At 53.9% G+C, this 25,245-nt stretch overlaps 1 protein-coding gene across 1 annotated transcript in view; it reads right to left on the bottom strand.

Annotated features, from left to right (window-relative positions):
• The window catches only part of TRIOBP (TRIO and F-actin binding protein), a 50,161-nt gene extending 31,099 nt beyond the window's left edge, over positions 1-19,062 (bottom strand). Inside the window, exons 1-7 of the mRNA XM_057486385.1 lie at positions 18,949-19,062; positions 14,660-14,799; positions 13,797-13,992; positions 12,635-12,803; positions 6,119-9,191; positions 1,836-1,950; positions 29-1,153 (exon numbers count right to left, since the gene is read on the bottom strand). Of these exons, the coding sequence (XP_057342368.1) occupies positions 29-1,153; positions 1,836-1,950; positions 6,119-9,191; positions 12,635-12,803; positions 13,797-13,992; positions 14,660-14,799; positions 18,949-19,062 (4,932 nt within the window). The remainder of the gene's footprint in view (positions 1-28; positions 1,154-1,835; positions 1,951-6,118; positions 9,192-12,634; positions 12,804-13,796; positions 13,993-14,659; positions 14,800-18,948) is intronic.
• Positions 19,063-25,245: the final 6,183 nt, after the last annotated feature.

Raw genomic sequence — 25,245 nt, forward strand, 5'->3', positions numbered from 1 at the left:
CTGCCCCCCAGAAGTGAGACTGACTTACCTCCCACTCTGGCAAGCCGGGGCCCTCTGCAGGGCTACTGCTCCCCAGCTGGCCTGTGTCCTCCATACCAGCCATAGCGGAGGTCTCTGCTCTACTTGTCACTTTGGTCTTTGGCCACTGGATGGAGATGCAGGCAGGGCTGGATGGCTGGGCTGAGCTCTGGGGCCACTGCTGGGGGCTGGTCTCCTCCCAGCCTTCGGGCTGGCTGTGTTGCTTCTGCTCCAGGGCATCTTTTGTGCCTGGGAAACCCAGTTCTGCCCCTGAAGCCGTGCCCAGGCCACCCCTGTGTCCAGCTGGGTCCTTGCGGGGCAGCTGGGCCTGCAGAAGCTCCAGGAGGCCTTCCCAGTCCAGCCTGGGAAGATGGGAGTCAAGTGTTGGCTCCTCCCTGGGAGCCAAAGCCCCCTCTCTGGGGGCTCCAAGAAGGCCCAGGAGGTCCTTCCAGTCAAGCTCAGGGTGCCTCTCAGTGCCAGGCAGGTGTGGGCATTCTCCCTCGGCCCCCCGGCCCATGGCAGTGAATGTCTCAGACCTCCAGGACTGTGAGAACTCTGCAGGGCCCACCCTGGAATTCTCTGGGGAGCTCATAGGCTGATGAGGACTGGACAGCTCTTGCAGGCTGCCCCAGCCCCTCTGAGCTGGCCTGTCTTGGGGTTCCAGCAGCCCATTACTGAGGGGCCCTTCCCAGGCCTCTGACTGTCCCCTGAGGCAAGTGGGGCCCCCTGGCTGCCCCCAGTTCTCTTCAGACTCCCTGGAAGGGCCCTTCCAGGTTTCCTCCCAGGCTCTGGCAGCCCCCTGACTGGGCTCCCCAAGTTCTTGCCAGCCCCCCAGGCTTGGGCTCTCCTGGCTTCTCCAGCCTCTCTCCGGGTATCTGGCAGGGCCCCGGGATCCTGGAGTTTCCTCCTGACTCTGCCACCCCCGCAGAGGCTGTCGTGGGCCCACCCGGCCACTTTCCAGAAGTCTCTCTGTCTGCTGCTCCCTCTCAGGGGTCCTGGGTGATGTCCTTGAGGGCAATGAGGGCCTCTGAAGCTGCCGGTCCCCCTCAGGCTGCCTCTCGGGGCTCCTGGGGTGAGAGGGCTCTGCTCTGCTCCGCTGGGCTGGTTCTGTCTGCTTTGTAAGCAGCTTGGTTACCTGAAGATGAGGTGAGGAGGTGGGTGAGGCCCCAGGACCAACAAGGTTGTCTCTCTCTAGGAAGATGGAAAATTGGGGTCTGAGCCAGGCCTCAGGGAGAGGCAAGCTGTGTCTACACAGCAACCTGGACTAAAGCAGGACAAAAGTACCTAGGGTCACTGGATCCTTGAGGGTGTCAGCTCTTCCCTCGCACCCCCTGTCCTCAGTTTCAGAAAGAGATCTGCAAAATGCTGCTCACTTTCCTGGCTTCCCCTCCCCGCGGATACCAATTCCGGCCTGGGCTATCAGGTGCCGGAATTTCCACCACCAATATTCCTTTCCACCAGGTCAGGCCTTGCCCTCTAAGAGTTTCTTTAAAAATACAAACCCCCAACCTAGAAGAGACAGCTTTCAGAGCTGGGCTGATGCATCAGAGGCTTTCCCTAAAAACTTCTCAAGGCAGCAGTACCTAATGAAGGAAGGGGCAGCATGGAAAAGCCATCTTCAAAGGACTAATCTGGGGTCCTTAGCAATTTTGCCAAGAGCTGCTGGCTTTTCAGGAGATGGGAAAGCTGAACACCCATGATTGGGACTCTAACCCTTTCATACAGGACCCCTTCCCGGGCCCCCTGCCTGGCACCTGGGGGAGGGGAGAAGTAGTGGCCCACCCTTTGGGGGCCCAGGGCAGGCTGGCAGTGCTCACCTCCCTGCTGAGGGCAGGGCTGGACTGTCTTCGGAGAAGTTGGCTCTGACCTTGGCCGGGCCGCTGTGACCGCCCCTCATCCCAGGCCTGGAAGGCCCCCGGTGCCTCGGACTTCCTATGAGCAAATGTTGCCACCCCTCTGAGGGCCCTTGGGACTGTCCCCCTCCCAGAACCCCAGCTCCTATACTCTTGCCCCCAATGGGAGGGGACGTGGGAGATCCAGGGACCCACCACAGGCTCATTGAGGGGCCCTAAGTGAGCAATGATGTTCTTAGGGCCTCAGTTTCCCCTTCTAAAAAATGAGGATGGTCAACACCAGTCTATTCTCCCTGCCTTATGGGGTGATGAAATGAGAAAAGGGGTGAGCAAAGGTGGGGATCAGCTTTGGCCTTGACTGCCTGCTGTCTCCCTCAGTACTTCCTATTTCTGACAGCCCCCCACCAGCAACCCACACTCACCCCCAGACAAAGGTGGGACCGGTCCATTAGACTGGTTAGAATTAAGATTTACTGAGCACCTACTGTGTACCAGGCACCGTGATGATCATAATGGAAAACATTTATTGGGCACTTCCTGTGTTCTGGGTGCCAAGCCCTTGACGACCTCATCTCAAATCGCATAAATCTATAAGGTAAGGTCAGGAGATGCAGAATGTAATGTGTCCCCATATTCCATTCTTTATACCCTCTTCCTGTCCATAAGGTAAGTTTTGGATTTCCCAGGCCCACCTATTTTTCCACTCAGTTCTAACAGGATCCCAGCTCTTAGCCTTGAAAACTCCAGGCCATCCTAGCTGTTGGGAAAAGAGCTCTCACCAAGATCAGAAGGAAGAAATATCTTCTCTTCCTCCACAATTTTAGAAAGGCCAACACAACTGTCCATGCAAATGTCATTTCTAAGACACCTGGACTTCAGATGTTGGCTAATCCAATGAAGATAACTTCTAAGAGAAGCTGTAAAAAGTCCATATTTCCAGTTAGTTGTCTTGTTACATAATTGGTAGCCATGGTTATTAATATTTCACATGACATTTCTGTTGAAAGGTAGGAACACCGAACAAAATCTGGGCACATCTCTCCTCTCCCATATGGAAGGGGGTCAAAACAAAAAACCTAACCACTCCACTGGATGTTTATTTCAACAGGTCTGACTTTATCTCAGGTGACAAATGGAGCTCTGACTCTAATGACTGAACTGAACTGGGGGAAGCCTGAAACAGATGACCTGGTGCTGAGCCCCGACCGAGCCGGCACAAAGGGAAGAGGAAACTGCTGTGGTCTGAGCAGAATCAGATGCTCGGCCCTCTGCCTCCAGCAGGAGAACTCTGCTGGAACTCTACACAGGCCTCCGAGAGAAGGAAATGGCTTTGGGTTTGTTGTGACTGTCTTAGGGCTTTTGCCGGTGTCATCAGAATCAGAGCCATGAAGTAAAATTTGAGTTTTTAGCGACTCTTACCTGACGCCCAGGGAACCAAAGCTCCCTCCCCTGGGAGGAAGAGTTTCTAAGTTTGAGGGCTGCCTGATCAGGTGCAACTTTTAATCTAATTCGGAGGAGGGCAGTTCTTTGCTCTAAGGCCTTACAGTAAATTTTCCCCAGAACTGGGGGTAGGAGCATCTGTGATGCAAAAGCCCCAGATGTGGCTAGGTAGGGAAGACAATGGCAGAAAGTAGTCAGTGCAGGGCTGGGAAGTAAATGTATGCTCTGTTGAGTGGACACATTTTCCATATAAACCCCAGCTTGCTCAGTGACCATCCCTTGTGAGAAGTCCCTCCACCCCTGCATGAAACTGAAATAGGAGTGAAGGACTCAAGGAGTTTATGACTCCAACAGAGACCCAGCTCGAAACTGAAATAGGAGTGAAGGACTCAAGGAGTTTATGACTCCAACAGAGACCCAGCTCTCTGATGCCAAGCAGGAGTGTCCTCTCGGGCCATCTGTTCTGTTCCCGAGTGTTGTCGGTGTGGCTACGCCAAGGGTGACAAAGGAAACTTTGGAATTTGGAAGTTAACAGGTCTAACTTTATCTCAACAGGTCTATCTTAATCTTCTTTTGGAAGCTTGGATGGGCTCTTCCACCCCCAGAGAGTATTAAAGGACAAAAGCCATCACATCTAGTAAATTCCATGAGGGCTCTGTTTTGAAGTCAAGAAACTACGAAATGATTATATTAGTCTAAGAGATTCCAAAGTCATCTAGTGAAAAAAAAATGAAGATATCCAGCCAAAACTCCTAATGCTTTAATGTGATAGCCCTTCAAGAAAAGAATTCCAGACTTAGTTTGACAATGCTTGGACAGAGTAGATGCTCAATAAATATATGTTCAATGAATGGGAAATGGGAGAAAATAAAAGTAAGCTCTATAGCCACCCACTCATAGATTTCAGTCTGTCTTCTACAGATACTTAAATAGGTTTTATATTTTCAGCTTCAGAGGACAAATAGTTTTCTACTTGGAAAAAATGCCATACAAGAGGAAGACAATTAATTACTCATAGAGTTATAACACTTCGGTTAACCATAAATAATCTGTTCCATCAAAATGTATACATTGAATATATGCAGTTTTTTTGTATATCAGTTATACTTCAAAAAAAATTTTTAGAAGGTAATCAACTTCAAAGAGAATAAAATAAAATAGCAGTATCTGTATAAAAACAATTAAATGGTTAATAAAAGCATAAGCACATTCCCGATTTCTATTATAAACTCTTTATCTCTCTAAAAGTTATCCCTGTAAGAAAAAGAAGAAAATTTAACTTTGGTTTAAGGACCTTGGTGTCTCTACTGAATTATCAAATAAAGGTATGTAACTTGACATCAAACCAAAAATAGCCATCATAAAATGGCCAAAGACAAAGGGAGTTTTTAGGGCAGTAAAACTACCCTGATGATACCATAATATGGATATATGGCAAACATTTGTCCAAATCCACAGAATGTTCAACACCAAGAGTGAACCCTGATGTAAACTATGGACTCAGATATTGATGACAGGTCAATATAGGTCATGGATTGTAGCAAATGAACCATTGTGGTGCACAGATGTCGACAGTGTGGAAGGCTGTGTGTGAGGTGTGGAGAAGGGGGTCTGTGGGAACTCTCTGTACTTTCCATTCAATTTTGCTGTGAACCTAAAACTGCCTTAAGAAAATGAGTGCTTTTCCTTTAAAAAAAAAAAAAGGCCAAGAATTATACTAATATTGGAGACCACAAAGTTGTCACCTTGATATTAATGGACCAAACTTGTTGGAAAAGTAAATTTGAAGAATAAGAGAGGTTTCTCATGGAGATGCAAATCTAAGAGAAAAATATTGCCTACTGGACAAAAAAGAGGGGAATTCTGGATACAAAATACTACCCATTTCTTTAGGGTAAAAGGAAAGTTCTAAAATTAGGTTGTGGTGATGGTTGTTATCAACCTTTTGATAAATACACTATAATTCACTGACTTGTACACTGTAAAATTTGAGACTTCCAGACCTACTTTTTTGTTCTCTTGACTCAAACTAAAGGAATTCCAGCCCTGATCCTTGAAAATTGCAAGTCTGGAACTGCTGGCAAAAGAAATCTCAGCCAGCTCAGGAGGAAATGTTTCCCCTCCCTGCAGCTGTGGAAACGAGGATGCTGTGTGTGATCATAAACCACCTGGGCAGTGCTGCTGACCAAGGAGACGCGCAGGAGACCTGGACTTCAGGCCCTGTCTCAGGAAAGTCAGAGTTAACCTCTTAAAGGTCTAATCCTGTGAGCCCTTTTACTTAAAAATATGTGGCTGTGGCCTTATGTTTTAAATTGACATCTCTGTCATGCCCCAAAAGAACCATGGTACTTTCTTCTTCTCTCTTATGTAACGAGGGAAAACAAAATAAACCTCTGGCTCTGGATCAAACACAGGGTTTGAGACTTTAACCACATTTAAATTAATGTACTAATGTTATCATTTTACAGATGAGGAAACTGAGGCTCAGGTAGGTCAAGTCACCTTACCAGGTCACATAGGTTGGGGAGTGGTTTTGATCCCAGGATTTGAACCAGCCTGCCTGACCCTGGTCTTTACTCTTAACCACTAGGCTGTGCACAGTATCACTTCATTGTCAAAAAACCCCAAAACCTCCTAAGATGTGGAAACAGAGAGAGAAGTGACTTGCCCAAGGTCACAGAGCCAGCAAGTAGCAGGGTAGGGGTCTGGACCCTTTCCATCTGCCAACATAAGCCTGTGAACCTTCCAACTGTCCCTCGCCCGAGCCCCCTCCCCAGCCCACCTGGCTGACCCTTCCCTGGGCTCACCTGCGTTCTTGCCCGAAGAGGCGCTCCACCTCTGCACGGCCAGGGCTGCGGGTGCGGCCCCCGTTGCTGCGCTGGGGCCCTGGCTCCCTCTGCGCCAGCCTCCTGGGTGGGGGCAGGTCAGCCAGCATGGTATACTCCTCCCTCTCCAGGTTGTGCCTGGTCTCCCCAGGGGGTGCTGAGCCCCGGGAGCCCCCTGTGCTGCCTGGTGGAGGTGAGGAGGCCAAGAGAGCTAGGTCACTGTGGGGATGGCGGGGTGGGGAGGAGGCTCGCGGTGCATCCCGGTGCCCAATGCAGACTTGCGGGGGCAGCACTGGGGAGCCATGCAGAGAGTCAGTGGAAGGGGCCAGGCTCTCCATACTAGTCCCTGGGGGGTCCTGGAAGAAGAGGGAGGGCTCAGGGGCCTGGCGTGGTGGGGAGGAGAAGGATGGTGCATCGCGGTGCCCAATGCACACAGGGGTGGGGATGTGGGGGGGCTCATGCAGAGAGTCTGTGGAGGGGACAAGGCTCTCGGTGCTGGCCCTAGGGAGATCCTGGAACAAGAGGGAGGGCTCTGGGGCCTGGCGTGGTGGGGAGGAGGCCCGAGGTGCATCGCGGTACCCAATACACACAGGTGGGGGGACCTGAGGAGGGTCGTGCTGGGGGGACTGGTTCTCAGTAACTGATGTGCCTGGGAGGAAGGGGAAGGGGTCAAACTGAGTGTGGCGGGGAGGTGAGGAAGCCCGGGGGGCATCCCGGTGCCCAATGCACACAGCCGGGGGCATGTAGGGGGGATCGTGGTGGGGCAACTCACCTTCAGATGCAGGGGAGTCTGGGAAGAAGGAGAAAGGGTCATGTTGCAAATAGCGAGGAGGTGAAGAGGCTCTAGGGGCGTCCCGGTGCCCAATGCACAGGGCACAGGGAGGTGGGGAGGGCTCGAGAGAGGGCTGGGATGACCTGCGGGGAGCGGGGTTCAGAGGCGAGGAAGTACGGGAGGCACTGTGGTGGCCCGGGTTAAGGGAGGAGGAAGTGGCCCCGGACGGTGGGTGGTGTTGCATCGGGCCAGAGGACAGCGGGTCACGCTGAGCCGGTCTACTCTGAGTCTGGGGCCTGTCACTTTGAGTTGGCCGCAGGGCGATCGATGCCCAGGGAATCTCACTTTGCTTGGAGCGAAGTGGGGAAGAGGTTCGGGGACCTTCACTCTGGGTTGGCCGGAGGGGAAAGGAGGCCCAGGGGATATCCTTGTTGGTACGATGGGGAGAATTCCGGGGATTGTTCCACCGAGCGGAGCGACGGGGAGATGATCGTCCAGGATTGTCCTGCTGGGTGCAGCACTGAGGGGAGGAGGCCCCAAGGTTGTCTCGCCGAAAGGAAGAGGGTAACAGATTGTCCCTTTGGGTATGAGAAGTTCTGGGATTATCCCTTTGAGTACAAGAGGTTTTAGGGTTGTCCCGTTGGGTAGAAGAGGCTCTGGAGGTGTTCTGTTGGGAGGTCCGGTTGGGAGATGAGGCTCTGGGGGTGTCCTGTTGGGTGGTTCGGTTGGGGGAGGAGGCTCTGGGGGTGTCCCGTTGGGTGGTTTGGTTGGGGGAGAAGGTTCTGGGGGTGTCCCGTTGGGAGGTCCGGTTGGGAGAGGAGGCTCTGGGGGTGTCCCGTTGGGAGGTCCGGTTGGGAGATGAGGCTCTGGGGGTGTCCCGTTGGGTGGTTCGGTTGGGGGAGAAGGTTCTGGGGGTGTCCCGTTGGGAGGTCCGGTTGGGAGAGGAAGTTCTGGGGTTGGGAGAGGAAGTTCTAGGGGTGTCCTGTTGGGAGGTCCGGTTGGGAGAGAAGGTCCTGGGGGTGTCCCTTTGGGAGGTCCGGTTGGGAGAGGAGGCTCTGGGGGTGTCCCATTGGGAGGTCCGGTTCAGAGATGAGGCCCTGGGGGTGTCCCGCTGGGTGGTTCGGTTGGGAGATGAGGCTCTGGGGGTGTCCCATTGGGAGGTCCGGTTGGGAGATGAGGCTCTGGGGGTGTCCTGTTGGGTGGTTCGGTTGGGGGAGGAGGCTCTGGGGGTGTCCCGTTGGGAGGTCCGGTTCAGAGATGAGGCCCTGGGGGTGTCCCGCTGGGTGGTTCGGTTGGGGGAGGAGGCTCTGGGGGTGTCCCGTTGGGTGGTTTGGTTGGGGGAGAAGGTTCTGGGGGTGTCCCGTTGGGAGGTCCGGTTGGGAGAGGAGGCTCTGGGGGTGTCCCGTTGGGAGGTCCGGTTGGGAGATGAGGCTCTGGGGGTGTCCCGTTGGGTGGTTCTGTTGGGAGAGGAGGCTCTGGGGGTGTCCCATTGGGTGGTTCGGTTGGGGGAGAAGGTTCTGGGGGTGTCCCGTTGGGAGGTCCGGTTGGGAGAGGAAGTTCTGGGGTTGGGAGAGGAAGTTCTAGGGGTGTCCTGTTGGGAGGTCCGGTTGGGAGAGAAGGTCCTGGGGGTGTCCCTTTGGGAGGTCCGGTTGGGAGAGGAGGCTCTGGGGGTGTCCCATTGGGAGGTCCGGTTGGGGGAGAAGGTTCTGGGGGTGTCCCTTTGGGAGGTTCGGTTGGGAGAGGGGGCTCTGGGACTCTCCTTTTGGGCACAGGAGGCTCTGGGGGTGTCCCGCTGTGGAGCACAAGTAGGAAAAGAAGTATGTGGGTTGTCCTGTTGGGTAGAAGAGGTTCTGGGGGAGTTCTGTTGGGAGGCTCTGGGGGGAGAGGAAATTTGAGGATTGTTTCGTTGGGTGGACAAGGTTCTGGGGCTATCCCATTGAGCGATTCTTGCAGGGGAGGATGCTCTGGGGGTGTTCTGCTGCGTGGAAGAAGTCCTGAGGGTGTCCTGTTGGGCAGACGAAGTCCTGGGAGTATCCCATTGGGTGGCTCGGTGGGAAGAGGCTTTGGGGGTGTCAGGTTGTGTGGAAGCCGTCTGGCTAACTCCCTTTTGGGCAGAGCGATGGAGAGAGGGGGCTTGGTGGGTGGCACTTCGAGGTCCACTCTGTGGTGTCGCGGAGGAAGCCTGGCTTAGCGCTGACCGGTGCCGCTCCAAGGAGAAGTACCCACTTTCTCCCCGGAGCTTTGCCCAGTGCTGTCCAGTATTTCGGCTCCCACTGGCAGTGTCTGGAGAGAGAAGAAGCCAGCTCAAGGTAAGGGGAGAAGGCCAGGCAGCTCTCACACCTGACCTTTCTTTGTCCCCTGGGACAGATGGTTAGGGAAGACCCTACACTTTCTTCTTGGAAGACCCACAGTCCAGACCAAGTGGCTCCCCGCTCTGACCAAAGCAGAGGAGGAGGGCTTTGATGTCTCTCTCAAGCGTGTCTGAGGCTGGAAATTTGAAACTGAAACTCAAGCCGACTCAGTGGTGGGGGAGGTGTCAGAGCTGGAAAGTCATGTAACCCGGGAGTCCACAGACAAGTCAGAGAAGAAGCATACGCAGAGAGGGCAGTCTGACAACAGCCTGAGGGACCCCAGGAAGGGAGAGGCGGGCCAAGCATCAGGTGCCTGACAACTTCCCATTCCCTGTTCTACTTCCCACAACTGGATTCCAAGAAATTTCACCATTTCTTTTAATGGGCCTCTTTCTTGTGTGAGAACTCTAGAAAGCTCCCATTCCTTAAACCCAGAGGTTCCTGCTCTGAGGCTCCACGTACAGCTGCCCGCAGATGGGATGGGCTAGCAGCATCAGCCTCACCTGGGAGCTTGATAAACATGTGTACCCTCAGGGCCCACCCTGGGCACAGGGCACCAGAATCCACATTTTAATAAGATTCCCAGGCAATCTTCATGCACATTACAGTTTAAGAAGTCCTGGTCTAAGGGATTAATGTAACTGCCCTGAACAGGGACTCTTGCACAACTCCCATCACCATGAATGGGCCACCATGATCTCAGTGTCACCCTCAACCCTGCTCAGTCCCTTGGTCACTGAGCACGTGGTGGGCACCTGCTGTGTGCATATCCCTGAGCTGGTGCTTCAGGAGAGAAGCACAGTGCCTTGGCCTCATCTTGACAAGCCATGACTGTCTTCACTGAAGGCCATGCTGAAGATCCCACCTCCTCCCACTTTGAAAGCTCTGCTTTCTCCAGACCCTCTGAGCTAGCGTCACTGAAGTCTGAATTTCCAGCACCCAGCAGGGAACTGGCACAGAGCCCACAGAAGCACTTGGAATTCTCAATGTTCTTGTCTGAGGGCCTGTGACCCTCCAAATCCATCTCCTCCCTCCTCCCCACTCCTGGATGGTAGCAATAGTCCCCCAGCATGTGGGATCTAGTCCAAGGTCAACTTCCACCCAGGGAGACCCTTTCCCAAAGCAAACCTGGTGAGCTCACCCCTGCTTATAATGAGAGACAGAAAAGCTATCAAGACTGGAGTAAATGAAGGAGACGTGGTAACCAAGTGCAGTGTGGGATCCTGGGCCAGAAAGGGGGCAGGAGTAGTGTGAAAATGGGTGAATATGAATAAAGTTTGTAGGTTAGCAGGACTGTGCCAATGTTAACTTCTCAACTTGATCACTGTGCTGTGGTAATGTGAGATGTCAACATTCACAGATCCCAGGTGAGGGGTACAATAGAGGCTCTCTGTACTTCCTATCTTTGCAACTCTTCTATACATCTAAAATTATTTCAAAGTAAAAGGTTAGAAGAAACTTGTGGGGCTCCAAACTGCACTGGGAATAAAATCCAGGGATTTCCCATGACTGGCAAGACTCTGCCTGCCCCCACGAGCCTCTGCACTAAGCACTGGTAAGGGCCTAGCCTTCTTGTTTTCCATTCTAAGTCCTGGGCTTAGAAAAGCACTTAGCACACCAACGTGCTCAATGATACTGTGCTGCCACCTTCCAGTTCTGAGTTCTGCCTTGTCCTGGAGTCTTCCCACTCTCTGAGCATGGGTGCTGGCAGAGATGGCATTTGCCACCACTCCCAGGGGCTCGCAGCCAGGTCAGTGCCTCCAGCCCCGGCTTCTTCTCTTCCCTGTCCATCTCAAGCATCCCTTTGAGCTTGGCCCACCCAGGATCCGACTTCACTCCTGTAGCCCCCCTGGTGGGCATACAGGACAGGCTCTACAGACATCCTAGGGCATGCTGTGCCCTGTCCCTCTGCCAACAGGGCTCTGCACAGTCTGTCCCACAAAGTATTCTGTGCAGATTGGGAGGTGCCCCCAGAGAGATGTTAAGGATTTCCGGGCATCTTAGAGATGTCCTCCTGGCCTTAGCCCCCTGCCTGCAGTTTCAGAATCTGCCACCAGGTGGCCAGTGGTGACTGCCTTTGATCAAACAAATCACACAGTAAAGGTCCCCCCCATGCACCGCCCTTGTGTTTAGGAGCAAAAAGCAAGTATTTAGTACACAATCCCACCTGCCCATCAGGCCATTCCCACCCCAGGGTGTCATTTGGTTCCTTTGTGCTATCATTCCTCCCACACACCCTCACCCCAGTGCTTGAGAGGCCAAGGCAATGGGGATGGGGTGGTGACAAGATCTGATTAATGTTTTTGAAAGATGGCTTCAGCTGCTGTGGCTGGAAAGGGCCAGGCAAAAACAGGAGAGCTTGAAGGGGCAGTTGGCCAGAGGGTGCTGGTACAGATGGCAAGAAGGGCAGAAATCTCAGGTGTGTTTTGGAGGCAGCACCGACCAGAAGTGCTGCTGATTGGACACAAAGGGTAAAGGAAGAGAAAAATCAGGACAACACAAGACTTGGAGCCTAAGCCACTAGAATGGTGCTGATGTAGAACAGGCTGCAGGAGAAACAGGTTTGAAGGGAGGGTCTGGTTGCTGGTAACCCCCCCATACCACCTCCTCTCCCCACCTCCCATGCTCTGCAAGCTCCCATTGCCTGTACTGGGCTCACACACTCGGGAGATGCTGACCAGTGTCATGGGCATCTGTGGGCTCGGCGGCAGCCTTCTTTCCCCTTTCTCTGGGAATAGGATCACCCTGGCTTCCTTTGGGCAATCTCCTTTCCCCCACTCTCAGGCCACGAGGTTTGTACAGGGGATTGACCCCATCCTGATCACCAGGTTGGACACACAACCCATGGTGGGTCCCCCAGGGAGAACCCTTCCTGGAACTTTAATTACACCAATTGGGAAGATTGTGCCCCCTTTCTCGGGAGGTGATAAGCAGGTAGAATACAGCCTGGCACTGCTGCTCATCATGCTACTATTGGGGGAGGTCTAGCTGAGAATGAAGCCAATACAGAAGAAAACATAGCTGAGACCAGATTTCTGATACTGTTTGAACACCTGGATCCAGCCATGCCTGAAGTCACATCCCTCTAAATTTTTATGTATGTGAGATACTCCATTTGTGTTCAGCCAGTTTCTGTCTCTTGCAACCTGATCCTAACTAACCGGTCATGGGATGATATATTTAAAGCAGGTAGCATGGCACATCATGGCTGCTACATAACTACAGGGGAACTGTTACTATTGCTAAGACTTAGGCCACCAAAGTGAAATGTGCCCAGGGACTCAGATGACCAATGGGATGGCTCTCTGGGTCCCAGGTCCCAGGCTATCACCACACCTGTGATCACAGGGACCAGCCTGGTGTAGAAAGACTCACCCTCCTTTTTCTGGCCTGCAGTATCTCGTCCTACAGGGGGCTGGGTGAGGAGATGTGGAGCCCTTTGGGCACTGTCAGCTCTTGGCCCCTCCTGGGGCTTCCTCGGGATCATCACAGTGAGCTCGTCCCAGGCGGGGGCCTCCTCCCGCCTCTCGTCAGTGTCCCAGTTCTGTCAGAGAAGGGGAGGAGTAAAAGGGCAAGGAACACACATTGAATAAGCACCTGCTGTATACCTAGCTCGCTGCTGGGCTCTTTGCAGGTGTTAACTCAGATAATCTTAAGTCAACCCTGTAAGGCAGCCTGTCCACTGGAGCCAAGAGCTTTCTCAAAGTCACACAGCTGGGAAATGGTTTATGTGAGAGGGGATTTGAACCCAGGCAGTCTGAGCATGTGGTAGGAGGGCATTGGCATGGCAGCCCCCTCCTGAGACACTCCCAGGGTCCAGAGAAGTGGGTTCAAAGCCTGGCCCCTTCACTTCCAAGATGTGGGGCTTCCCTTCTCTGGGCCTCAGTTTTCCCACCCCCAAACCTTAAAGCTGGTGGTAAGCTTTCTTAAGCCCTTGCCTGCCTTCCCATCTTTTGCCCAGGAAGTTCATAGATAACCTGCCCCTTCTGCTCCAGGACAGCCCTTTGAGGGGTGAAAACCCTGCCCCCCCAAGTTTCCCTGGGTCTCTTTTCTCCCAGCCAAATAGCCCCCAGCCCTTGCCGGTGCACCCCCACCCCGACCTGCTCCCTTTCCTCTGTCCCTTGGATATCTATGCCAGGGCTGGTCACAGGCTTGGCAGGGTGTGACCAGGGCAGGGCTTAGGGCCAGTCCCATCCTTGCTCTGGACACCACGCCCAACACCCTGGTCCTCTGTGACTTGAGAGGTTTTGGCAGCCTGAGCCCGCTGCTGATTCACTGGAACTTCCTGTGAACTGAAACTCCTTCTTCCCTCTTTGCAGAGCTAGACTCTCAGCCCCCTGTGCTGGCCCTGCAGAGACCCCTTCCCCTCCCAGGTGGTTGGTCTGGGTGGCCTGAGGCTCCAGCCAAGTCTCCAGGGGACCCTGGCCCAGTTCCCTGGTGTGAGAGGCTCAGCCATTGTCTGGACGTTTGGGTGGGACCTCAGGGCTGGCACAGAGGGGGATGTGCCCTTGCTCCTGGCCTCCTGCGCCCAGCTCACCGTGGAGGATGCGCTGCTGGTATCATCAGGGGTGTCACAGTCAGGGCTGGAGCCGGGGCCAGAGTCAGGGCCCTTGTCGAAGCTGCTGCACGGCGGGGAGGCCAGGCCCTCCAGATAGGGCACTGCCCCCGGTTCCCGGCTCCTGCCCCTGGAGGCGGCTCTGGAGCCCTCGGCAGGAAGCTCTGCCAACGGGCCCCTGGGAGAGGACACAGATCCCATGACTTTTTCCCCAAAAAGGAATGGGAATGAGGGAGTAACACCCCCACCCAGGAACACCCACACCTCACATTAGAGTGGAAGAGCCCAAACTGAGGGATCTCTGTGATGGTTCTTTACATGGGCTGCCATGTCTAGCTACAACCTCCTTTTGAAGTGAGTGTAGTGATTCCTGTTTTACAGATAAAGAAACTGAGTCTCAGAGAGGTCAAGGGACTGGCCAAGTTCACAGAGCAAAGGCAAGACAGAGCTGCATTGTGAACCAGGGCTGTGGCCCCAGCCCCAACCCTCTGTCACTGGATTAGGAATGGGGTCCTCAAGCTCAGTAAGAGAGGGAGATAGAATTGCGTGGGACTAACAGGGGGCTTTGAGAGACTGATCTTTTAAAACTGTGCAAAGGGAACCAGGAAATATGATCAGGCTGTGGGCCATGCCCACTTCAGGGCAGGTGCATAGCTCTCCATACCATGGAGTGAAGCTGAGCTGGGGCCTGAGGAAATGCCCACTGCCTGCCTGTGTGGACTGACCCTGTGACCCACACCAACAGCCATCAGACAGGTGCTGCCAACGTGAAGGGGTGTCAGATGGGGTGGCTAAAGGCATCCTACCCTAGGGAGACCCTCCCCAGCCCCCAGGGCTCTACCTACCTCTCAGGCCCTGGACTGAAGCCCAGGCCCACCACGGACTGGCAGCAGGAGGTTGGAGCACCGAGTGGGTCCTCAGGTGCAGGCAGGCGGCGGGGCAGGTCACAGTAGGGTACCTCAGCACTTGGAGGGCTCCTGGGATCCTGGGACAGAATTGGAGAGAGGAGGCAGCTCATGGCCCACGTGGGGGCTCCCCTCCCCTGCCCAGTCCCTCCCCCCATCTTCTCCTGGTGGTGTGGAAGAACCTCCCAGCATCTCCTGGGATCTCACACTTCTCCAGGAGAGCTGTCCGTCAAGATGGAAGCGCCCCATGGGACCCACGCCGGGGTGCTGGCAGAGGTACACGGGGTGTGCATGCATGCATGTGTGTATAGGTGTGTGTGTGTGTGTGTAAAGCCATTGCGTGTGCAAGTATGCACACACGCATGCATGTATATGCAAATCCAGTGGGTACACTAATGCATATGTTTGCACAGGTGCATGGAAGTTTATGTATATGTGTGTGTTGGCACATATGTGTGTGTGAGTTTGAGGACGTGACGTGACAAAAGGCCCCAAAGGGGTCTTCTGTACCTAGGGGACAAGGGTGAGGAGGGAGGGTAGAGGAGGCGGGACTAAGCCAGCTTGCAGAATGAAGGAAAAGGTCTGAGGGAGGAAGAGGTAGGCTGAGAGAGGAGGAGATGGGAAAGTAAGTCCATGGAGGACAGAACAGGTTTGCCCTACTAAAGGAGGGGTGGGGGGCTCCGGGGCTGGGGGGTCAAGGCCCCAGGGGTGGGGGCGGGGCCCTAGCCACTGCTTCTCCCTCCAGCCCTCAGCAAGGCCACACCTGGAAAGGCTGGTGCTGGGCTTACCCAGGGGGAACGGCTGCTCACCTCCCAGAAGGCCCCCCCACTCCTCTCCACCTCCCGGGGTGGCAGGGCCCTCCCCGGTGGTGGGAGACAGCAGCCACAGCACCCTGTACCCTGCCTCGTCTCAGGTTACCTGGGCTCTGGCGGCTGTGGCTGGCGGCTGTCAGCACCCTCGTTCCCGGGGGGCTCCAGCTCAGGCCCCCACGCTGCCGCCCTCCCAGGCCACAACTCTGGGCCGTGGCAGCAGCGGCCGAGGCAGTGGAAACCTTAGAGGGGCGGGCTGCAGGAACAGGGGCCCCTCATTACAGTTTCATAAGCCAGGGCCTAGCCAAGAACAATGCGGGACATGACACCGGGGGAACCTGATCCCTGTGGCTCACCTGAGAGCTGGCTGGGCGGGGGCCTAGGCATGGCTCCCTGGGGACCTTGGAGCGCAAAGCCCAGGGCCAAAGCCACAGTCCCAGGGTGGGCACAGACTCCAGTGGTTCCAAGAAGGCTACCAGTAGCAGGACCCGGGCAGTGGCGAGGAGTGGGGTCTGGGTGTCTGTGGCGCCCTCCAAGCCAGAGGAGGTCTGTCTGGGTTCAGTTTCGTCCCCTGCCCCAGAGCCAGATTCTGATCAGAGCCTGGCAGCAGGAGGTGTCAGATCCACAGCCCAGCCTGGCACCTTGGCTGCCCTGGGGACCTTGCCACGTGAATGAGGAGCAGTTCACTGGGCATCACCAAGGGGTCCCAGCCCAGCTGGGCCCAGGAGGACCCAGCACCCGACCTGGCACCCCATCCCTTTCACCCTGTGCCCCTATTACTGCCCACCGCCCACATGAGCGGCCCAGCAACCAGTCCCCAGCTCTGATTTCCTGTCTAGGCAGTCAGTATAGGCTCTGTCCTCAGACAGACATCAGGCCCAGTCCTGGCACCTCCACCTTCCAGCTGAGTGACCTCAGACAGCCTTCCCTCCCTGAGCCCGGTTTTCTCTATAAAACTGGGATGGTAAGAGGACCCACCTCCAGGAGTGCTCTGAGAATTAAATGACTTAGTATTTGTAAAGGGCTTAGAGCAGTGCCTGGTCTGTACATTCCTCAGTATAATTATGTAAAAATATCAAATAGAACTTTATTAGTGTTAAATCAATAGAATGTTAAATACTCTTGAGAATACATAAAAAGGGGTATATGATTTCCAGGGATAACTGGTCCCCAGATCTCCCAGGCTATGGGGGGCTCAACTGAGAGTAGGGCAGAGAGGCAGATGGCCCAGGATCCTAGGAGAGCTGGAGCAACCGTTAGGGAAGGGTTGCCCTGGGACCTGGGGCCATTTTTGCATATGGCAGGGTAGGTGCAGATGTCAGAACCTGTTCCAGTCCCGGGAGATACTTTCGTCAGGTCCCACAGGGATAAGCTGGTGCCCAGGTGTAATGAGGGACCCACCTGGGAACCGCACAGCTCCATCAAGGGCAGGGATGCTTTTTTAACACACAGAGTTTATGACTCCAGTTTTTGAAACTGCTTGTCTGTGAGCAAGACTTTCATCAGCACCAGACACTGATGACTTGAGAGCCCCTATCACCCACCAAGGTCTGGCTCCTGAGCTTGTATACTCAGCAAAGCCTCTGTCTCCAGGGCGCCCCCCACAGGCACCTCTCACTCATCACCAGGGACAGCTCCACACAGGGCTCCCATCCCGACTACCCTGTCTCAGGAAATACCTTCCAAGTCAGCCGTGTTCCACCCCCTCTGTGTCACTCAGTTACCAAATCCTTTAGATTCTCCTGTGCAGTCAGTTCTGAAATAAGTCCATTGGTCTCCATTTCAAAGTTTCTGTCATCTCTGCCATGAGTAATTACACCTTTTCCTCACTGGTTACCTCAATTCATCATTCCCTGCACTCCATTCTTTGCCCTGCAGTGAGAGTGGCTTTGGAAAATGCTAATCTGATCACATTACTCCCCTGTTTAAAATCTCCAGTGGCTCCCCAAGTGTCAGGAAAAAGTCCCAACTCCTCAGTATGTCACAAGGCCCCCAAAGGCCCGGTGAGACTCAGCCATTCTCCACCCTTGTTCTGGAGTTCCTCTGCCCCTCCATCTCACTGGCCTCCAAGGTGCCTCCTCCTTTCTGCCTCAGGGCTTTTGCACACACCGCTCCCTTCCTCTCCTCCTTTCCTGGACTTCCCTGGCCAAGGCCCCCACAGCCTTTACCAAGCAGCTGCAATGTCACATTCTGAGAGAAACGTTCCCTGATGCCCTATCATTTGCCTTGTCCACTCGCTGTTCTTTCACATCATTTACCACAACCATGATTACATAATTATTTGCATGATTATTTTCTTAGTCTCCATTTCTCTTGCTGGACTACAAGCCCCCACAAACCTAGGACTGCCTGTTTTACTTACCACTGTTTGCCCAGCATGTAGCATAAGGTCCGGCACATTGTAAGCACCTATTCAATCTGTGTGAACACATGAGCTGGCCCAAGATCTCAGCCAGGAAGAGGTGGGACTGAGCCTAGAACTCAGACCTGTCTGAATCCAAGAGGAAACTGTCGAGTATTGAATTAAGCATGTGAGCCTTGGTCTGAATCTGACTTGGCTGCCAGATGCTCTGAATGAGAAGCCTGTTGCCCCACTTCCCGATTAGGAGAGTGAAGCAGAGAGGCATTAAAGATACACCTAAATGAGTGGTCACACAGCAGGTAAATGGCAAACCGAGGAGTGGAATTCTGGCCTGCCTGGCTCAAAGTTGAATGGCAGTTCCCTTACACTGTCAACCTCTTGGAGACTAATGCCCTGCATGGAGCTGGCTTCCAGGCTCAAGTGGAGCCTCAGGACCCTCTGGGAATGATGGAGCCATAGTGGGTTGAGGCTGGGAGTGCCTGTAGAGGGCTTGGCCTAAGAATGCACAATCACAGTGTGAGAAAACACCTCCCCTTCCACTCCTTCAATACCTTCAAAGAGAACACCTCCAGGAGGTGCTGGAGTTATCTTTAATGCCTCTTTAGCACCCGCCAATATCCTTTTTAACAGAAAGACAGCAGGACTCAGGCTCAGAGCCTTCAGCTGACAATACTCTGTAGTTAGAAGTTAATGACGTTTCTGGTTTTCCTTTTTAACCTTCTATATAAAGGTCATGATCCTAGTTTTCTATTTGTGATGGTAATGTAAAGTTTTGTCTTAGTATAAGTGAAAAAAGGGTGTTGATTTAAGGAACAATAAGCTAAGTAAGAGATTACATGAGGCTATAGCAAAAAACTCATAAAAGCAGGAGGAGAATGGCTGGCATTTGGGAAACGTAACATGGTCCCACCACCTCAACATAGAGATGGGAAAACTGAGGCTCTGCCCAGGAGGAAGGCCAGTGTCTGGGTTCAACTGCAAGTTAGTGGCCCAGCCAGGCCCAGCCCATCAGACGCCCCATCCCAAACCACCACAACCACTCAGGAAAGCTGGCCCACCTGGTGCCGTGCTCTGTGGGCCTCCTCAGGGTGGAAGCAGTTTTGACAGCAGCTCTGGGCAAGCTCACTGGCCTCAAAGTGTTCACAGGGGGCAAGCCCAGACACCCCCTCCATATTGGCTGCATCAGGCTGGGGGAGCTCTGGTGATCCAATGGTGGGGCCTGGGAAGAAGGGGGGAGACAAGGACCAGGCGACTCCTGGCTGGCAGGCCATCCAGATCCCAGTCCCAGGTTGGCCCTGCACAGAGAAGGACCACGGAAACAAGGTTACCCGCCATTCATTCATCTCTTCACTTATTCACTCAACAAACAATCATTAAGTAGCCACAAAGCACCAGGCATTCTGCCAAGCATTTGACAGGTGATTGCTAGCTGTTACTGAGGTGTTGCTTAAAGTGTGTTCTGGGGACCCTGAAGGAGACTCAGCCAAGCTGCTCATACAATGGATGTTCCCAGTCGCCCCTGCCCCCTGGATCTGCCCAGACAGGATCTCTGGAGGTGAAGTCTGGGGGTGTGCATTTTAAACAAATCCCCTAGGTGATTCCAATGTACCCCAAAGTTTGAGTGCCTTGTTATCCTGCATTGTAGATAAAACTAATGCCCACTTCAGATGAGGCAGCTAAGGCCCACAGAGGTGCCATAACTTGCTGAAGGTGCCAGTGGCTAAACTGAATGCAAATCCAGGTCTGTGTGCCTCCCCGCTGTCTGTGGAAGTGAGGGGCGGTGGGCCACACTGACAACTCACACAGGCCCTCAGGAAACCCTGGGAGTGAGGCAAAAGGGGCACCAGGCATTTCCAGAGTCAAGGGCAAAGTCAGGGACAAAAATAACTGACCTAAAGTCACACAGCAGGTTTTGGCAGAGCTTAGCCAAAGAGAAACTGGTGTCTGCGTGGAGCACAGGGCTTTCCCTTCTGGTTACCACCGAGGGCTCCAACACTGTGCTCTTGGAGGTGGTCGGGGGGGTGCAAACAGTAGTGACTTGAAGAGCCCCAGGGTGGGAGTGGGGTGAGAGGAACCCATATCCCCAGACGCCATGTACCTTACGGTGACTTCCGGTCAGAGGCTCAAACCAGGTCTCACCTGGTGAGGTTCCTTCAAGGCGGCCGAGGGGAGCCAGCCTTAACTGCCAGGTTCGGCTGAGCGCTAGGGAATTTCACGTCCTTCCCTGGGGCGGCCAGGGCGAAGGCTCCTGGCTTCTTCTCTACCATTCTACCTATGCAGGCCGCAGGGTACATTGTAGGGGAGCACCCAGTGGCCCCTCGGTAGCCCCGGGGTTCCAGGTCCTCCCTGGGGCGTCATCTCCCCCCGTCTTTCTCTGCTTCCAGTGGTGCAGGGGTGCGCATCCATCCCCGCCCAGTCGGGGCGGTTCTTTCCTGGCCGGACACAAAAAGAAGCGTCGCCTCAGACTCATCTCCTTGGGGGCGGCGGGGGCTCTGTTCCATGTGCCCCTCCCTGCTCCCGCGGCCTCCTCCCTCCACCATCCTTCTCGCTGCCCAGAACTAACCTCGGCCCGGGTTTCCGCGCACAGGGGGTCCCGGGGTGGGGTGCCCAGGTCACAGCCTCGGTATTTTAACAATGAATCGGAACGTTACCCGGGAGGTGGAGAAGGACCACGCCCCTGCCGCTCTCGCGGAGGCTCTCTAGGGGCTTCATTTACACGAAGGCTGTGGGATTGGACAACCCGAGAACAAGGGGCGTGGAGGTGGGCGGCGCCCACATGCCCCTGAGCGCGGGACCGCTGCACGTTTAACCTGAGCGGCGGGTCTGGGTCACCAGGGGTCACATGAGGGGGGCAGCACTGGCGGGTCTGGCTCCTGGTGACCGCCTTCCCGTAGGTTCATTCCTGCCACAGTTCCCTAGGCTGGCTTCAGCCCAGACTCTGGGCCGGAGAATTAACCTTTCTGTGCCTCAGTTTTCTTATCTGTAAAATGGGGAGGGTAATAGTACTTGCGAGGGTGAAATGAAATGCCCAGGGGTTTTCAACCTCCATTTACACACTTCCACTGATGTGGAGCTTACACACAAAATGCACAGCTCTTCCCTTTTAAAAAGTCTGCCTTTTTAAAAACTAGCATTAATTCTGTACTATATGCCAGCTCCCATTCCAAAACCTTTACTTTCATGAGGACATAGTAACCAGAAGGTTTAAGTACTAAGATCCTCATTTCATAGCAACTCAGGATCAGAGAAGTTAAGTTGCCACTGTCACGCAGCTAGTAAGAGGCTTTAGCCAAGACTAAAACCCTGGCGTATCTGACTCCACCAGCCACTACAGAGCATCTTCATTCACTGATTCTCTCATTCACATGTACCTGGTATACGCCAGGCCTGCACTGGGGAGATGGTAACATGAGTAAAAGGTGGCTCCTTCTGAGATAAGGAGCCCACTGACCAGTGGGAGAGAGTCCCTGAACAGGTCATCCTGGCCCAGGATGGAATGGGCGAACACACAGCTTCATAACAGACAATGAGCTTTCTGCTTGGTCCCAATTACTGTAGGCAAAATGGGGAATAGTGAGACTCTTGCTCAGTATCTGGCTCTAGCACTTCCCAGCTATGTGACCTTAAGCAAGTTTCTCGAGCTCTCTGAGCCTGGGGTGGGGTGGGTACTTGGTTTGTGTTTGAAACTCAGAATATGGCCCCAGCGCTCTAGCCCTTGGCAATCAGTGAAACCTGGAGCCAGTCAGGGTGGCACTCCCAGTTTTTAATGAATTCAGTTTACTAAATACTAACAGAGCCCCTACTTGCTCAGGTGTGTGTGCTGAAGCTACATCAGCCAACAAAAGACTGAATCTCCTGCTTTGGTGGAGCTTATGTTCTAGTGGAAACAAACAGACCCCAAACAAGGTAAATAAGCAGTCTATGGAGTGTGTTGGCTGGTGATAAGGTGTTAAGGAGAAAAATGGGGCAGGGAAGGGGGTTAGAAGTGGCTGCTATGCAGAGGGCATTATGTTTTAAATAAGGTGGTCAGGGGAAGGCCTGAGACAATGATATCTGAGCAAAGACCTGGAGAAGAGGGAGTGAGCCCTGCAGGTCTTGGGGAAAAGCGTTTCTGGCTAGGGGGACAGCAGCAGGGTTGGAGCGGAAAGACTGAGGGAGGAGGGGAGGGCCAGGGTCTGGCTGGGGGGTTGTCCTGAGGGCTCACCCTCTCTGGAGCTGCCTGGCTGGGGTCCTTGAGGGCAGGGGAGGGTGGTGGGTGGCTGGGCAGCTGTCATGGTCCTGAGGAAGAGATGTTTGGAGGGGCAGGAGGAGGGGGCTGGGGAGCCAAGGGTATATGAGGAGGAGCGAAGGGCACTGTTGGAGGAGGCCCCCTCCTGGGCGGGGACAGGGGCAGTGAGGGTGGTTAAGGCCTGAAGAGGGACCCTTGGTAATCTAGGTAATAAGTCCCTCCTTTTCCCAAAAAGGCAAGACTGACCTCTTCACACGCACATTAGTGTGTTTCTCCCACTACCATCCCTCTGATGGAAGAGCAGCCATTATTCCCATTTTACAGACATGAAAGTCAAGGTTCAAGCAAACTGCCCAAGCCACTCTGTTACTTGATAACCAAGCCTGGGCTAAAAAACAGACTCCCCAAGTTCTGGGGGGTGGCTCAGATGTCTCAGGGATAAGGGTGTAAACAGTGGCGGCCAGGGCAGTGTCACCATTTATCACCCCGTCTCCCTTTCTGCTCCTTAGAGAGGCTGTGTCAGCACCTTTGCTCATGCTGCTCCCTGTGGCTGGGACACCACTCTTCAGAGGTGCAGGAAGCAGAACCATTGCAGACAGCTGTAGCCCCAGTCAAGCGGGAATGGTCCTCGCCTCCCTGTCCACAGGCCTGCTGGGGAGTCCAGGGCTCTGGGCAGGCAAGGTAGAGTTGCAGGGTCCTGTGACCCCACGGAGCAGGGGCAGGAAGGCGGGAGTCTCTGAAGGGGCCACCAAGGCTGGCTCCAGCTCATGGCTACCCTCTGAACTGGTGATTCAGGGCAGCCAGGCTTGCTTTTACTGGAGAAGCCAGAAATCTGAAATTTTATATGAACTTAACATTTTAAAATATGGCTAAGTCAAATTGTTTTTACAAACTCTGTGAGTCAAACCAAACTAGTCTGCAGGTCTTTTGTTCTATGTAGTGTCTTTGAAATGGTAAATCAGATAGACTTTCATCCCCCTTAGTAATGGCTTAAACGCCAGCTTCTCCAGGAAGCCCTCCCTGGCTTCCCCAGCCTTAAGTAGGGGTTCACTCTGCTGGGCTCCTGTCATTGCTCCTGGAGTGCTTTCACATTCTGAACCATGTGAATGAACCCGCTGAAGGTAAGGCCTTGGGCTAGTTCTGCTGGTCTAGCAGTGTTAAAATACATGTATCTAGGGTGCGGCTTGTTTCCCTGGGGGACACACCTCAATGTGCCTGACCTGCAAAATGGGCTGATGGAATTGTCTAGCCTGTGGGGTTACCGTGAGGATTCCCCACAGCTGTGGCTCATGAAATACAAGTCCCTGGAGAGTGGGGACCACCCCATCTGGCTCACGTATGCACCTCCAGTGCCTGGATTTGGTATATGCTCCGTTAATGCTTGGTAAGAGGGTTAAGTGGGTGCCTGCATGATGGGAAGGTCCTCCTCCTCTCCCCTGGGTAATTGGCGCCTCCAGTGCCCCCAGGACCCCTCCACACCACCACCAGGGAGATCTCTGTGACAACTGCTGACCCTCACTTTCCCGGCTGTACCTCCACCCCCACCTCGGGGGCTCCCACTGCTCACAGGATAAGGGTCCAGATCTTTAGCTCAATGGTGGGGGCCCGTCACGGTCAGGGCCCTGTGGGCCACTGCAGCTTTCTCTCCTCCTCTGACCCTCCCCACTTTTCCTCACCAGGGCACCTCTGTCTGCCTACCTATCCCCTCCCCTATCTCCCTGGCCAAACCAAGCCATGTTTCAAAATTCATGTCAAGGGGGCACTTCTTGTTGGAAGCCTTCTTGAATGGCCTCTTCTCAGCTCTGTGCCTCCCGGGACTGTATGAATCTCTAACACTGACCTCCAGAGACTTCCATATGTCTATCTTCTCCATGACATGTAAAGACCATCTTATTAGCCATGACAGGGTAACTTTTGATGTTACTTAACCTCTCCGAGACTCAGTTTTCTCATCTGTCAAATGGAGCTAACAGCCACTTCACAATGCTATTGTGTTAATAGTGTACCTCTTTGGCACATCAGAGGTGTGCTCACAACGTTTCCCATCCTCTTTTCTTTGGTTATCGGCTAATCATGCCATCTAGGGTGGGAGATGGCAAAGTACATTGGGCAGGGAAGAGGGTTTCAGCAGAGGCCCAGAACAGATGGACATGATGATGGGAAGGAGGAAAAAGTTGATTCAGAAACTCAGACAGGCAAACATGGCAGTAGGGCCAAGAACATTCTAGAACAGATTTCAAGGATTATTTGGGAGCACCCAAGGGCAGGGGATGGGTCCCATGTAATTCAGCCAGGATTGGCTAAGAACCTGTGGTGAGACAGGCCCTATGCCAGAGGCAAAAACAGAAATTCCTGACCCAGCTTCTTACTCAGAAGGCTCATGGTCTGGTTGGGATACATAACCAAGTCACAGTGCGATCAGTGTTTAAAAGAAGGGAACACAGTCACTGGAGCTCTCTCAACTGCACAGGCAAGGGGAGGAAAACAGCTCAAAGCAGCAGACTTCAAGCCCTACGCAGTCATGGGGAGCTTGGAGAGGGTGGAAACTGAGGCTTCCCTGATGACAGAACGCTCTCCTCTGCAGTTTCCGACTCAGGCAGCCAGCTACAGCGGGCCTGCTCACCTCTTCCCCTAGAAAGGACTTGGGCCACCCCAAAACATTTCCTACCGGGGAGAGGTCTTCCCTCCACAGAGCTAGGCTTGGCTCCCAGGAACCAGGCCACTGCTCCTTGTACCAGCCAAAGGCTGACTCACAGGGAAGCTTAAGGCAGTAACTGAGGAAAAGGTAAGCGTCTGATATGGCTTTTTTCACAGGTGGGTCCCCTCCTGACAGCCCTGTACTTATTTGGCTTCTGTGGGAGAATCTGCTTATACCCAAATACCACTTCTCCCTTTAGTAGCACAATCCCTAATTCTTATCTGGGTACATAGTTCTCCAGAACAAGACAGTCCCCAGCATTTCCTGCACCTAGGAGCTCCCTCTTCCTCCTGCCCCACACCTCTGCCCTTTTCCCAACCGATGGCACATGAGAAGTGTCCTGCTTTTAAAAGGAGGGGCATATTATCCATCCCTTCCTCCTTCCTTCTGGCTGAAAAGCAGGTATGATGGCTGAAGCCCAAGCAGCCA

Source organism: Manis pentadactyla, chromosome 10 (genome assembly GCF_030020395.1).
Source record: "Manis pentadactyla isolate mManPen7 chromosome 10, mManPen7.hap1, whole genome shotgun sequence".
In the NCBI taxonomy this organism is placed as follows: Eukaryota; Metazoa; Chordata; class Mammalia; order Pholidota; family Manidae; genus Manis; species Manis pentadactyla.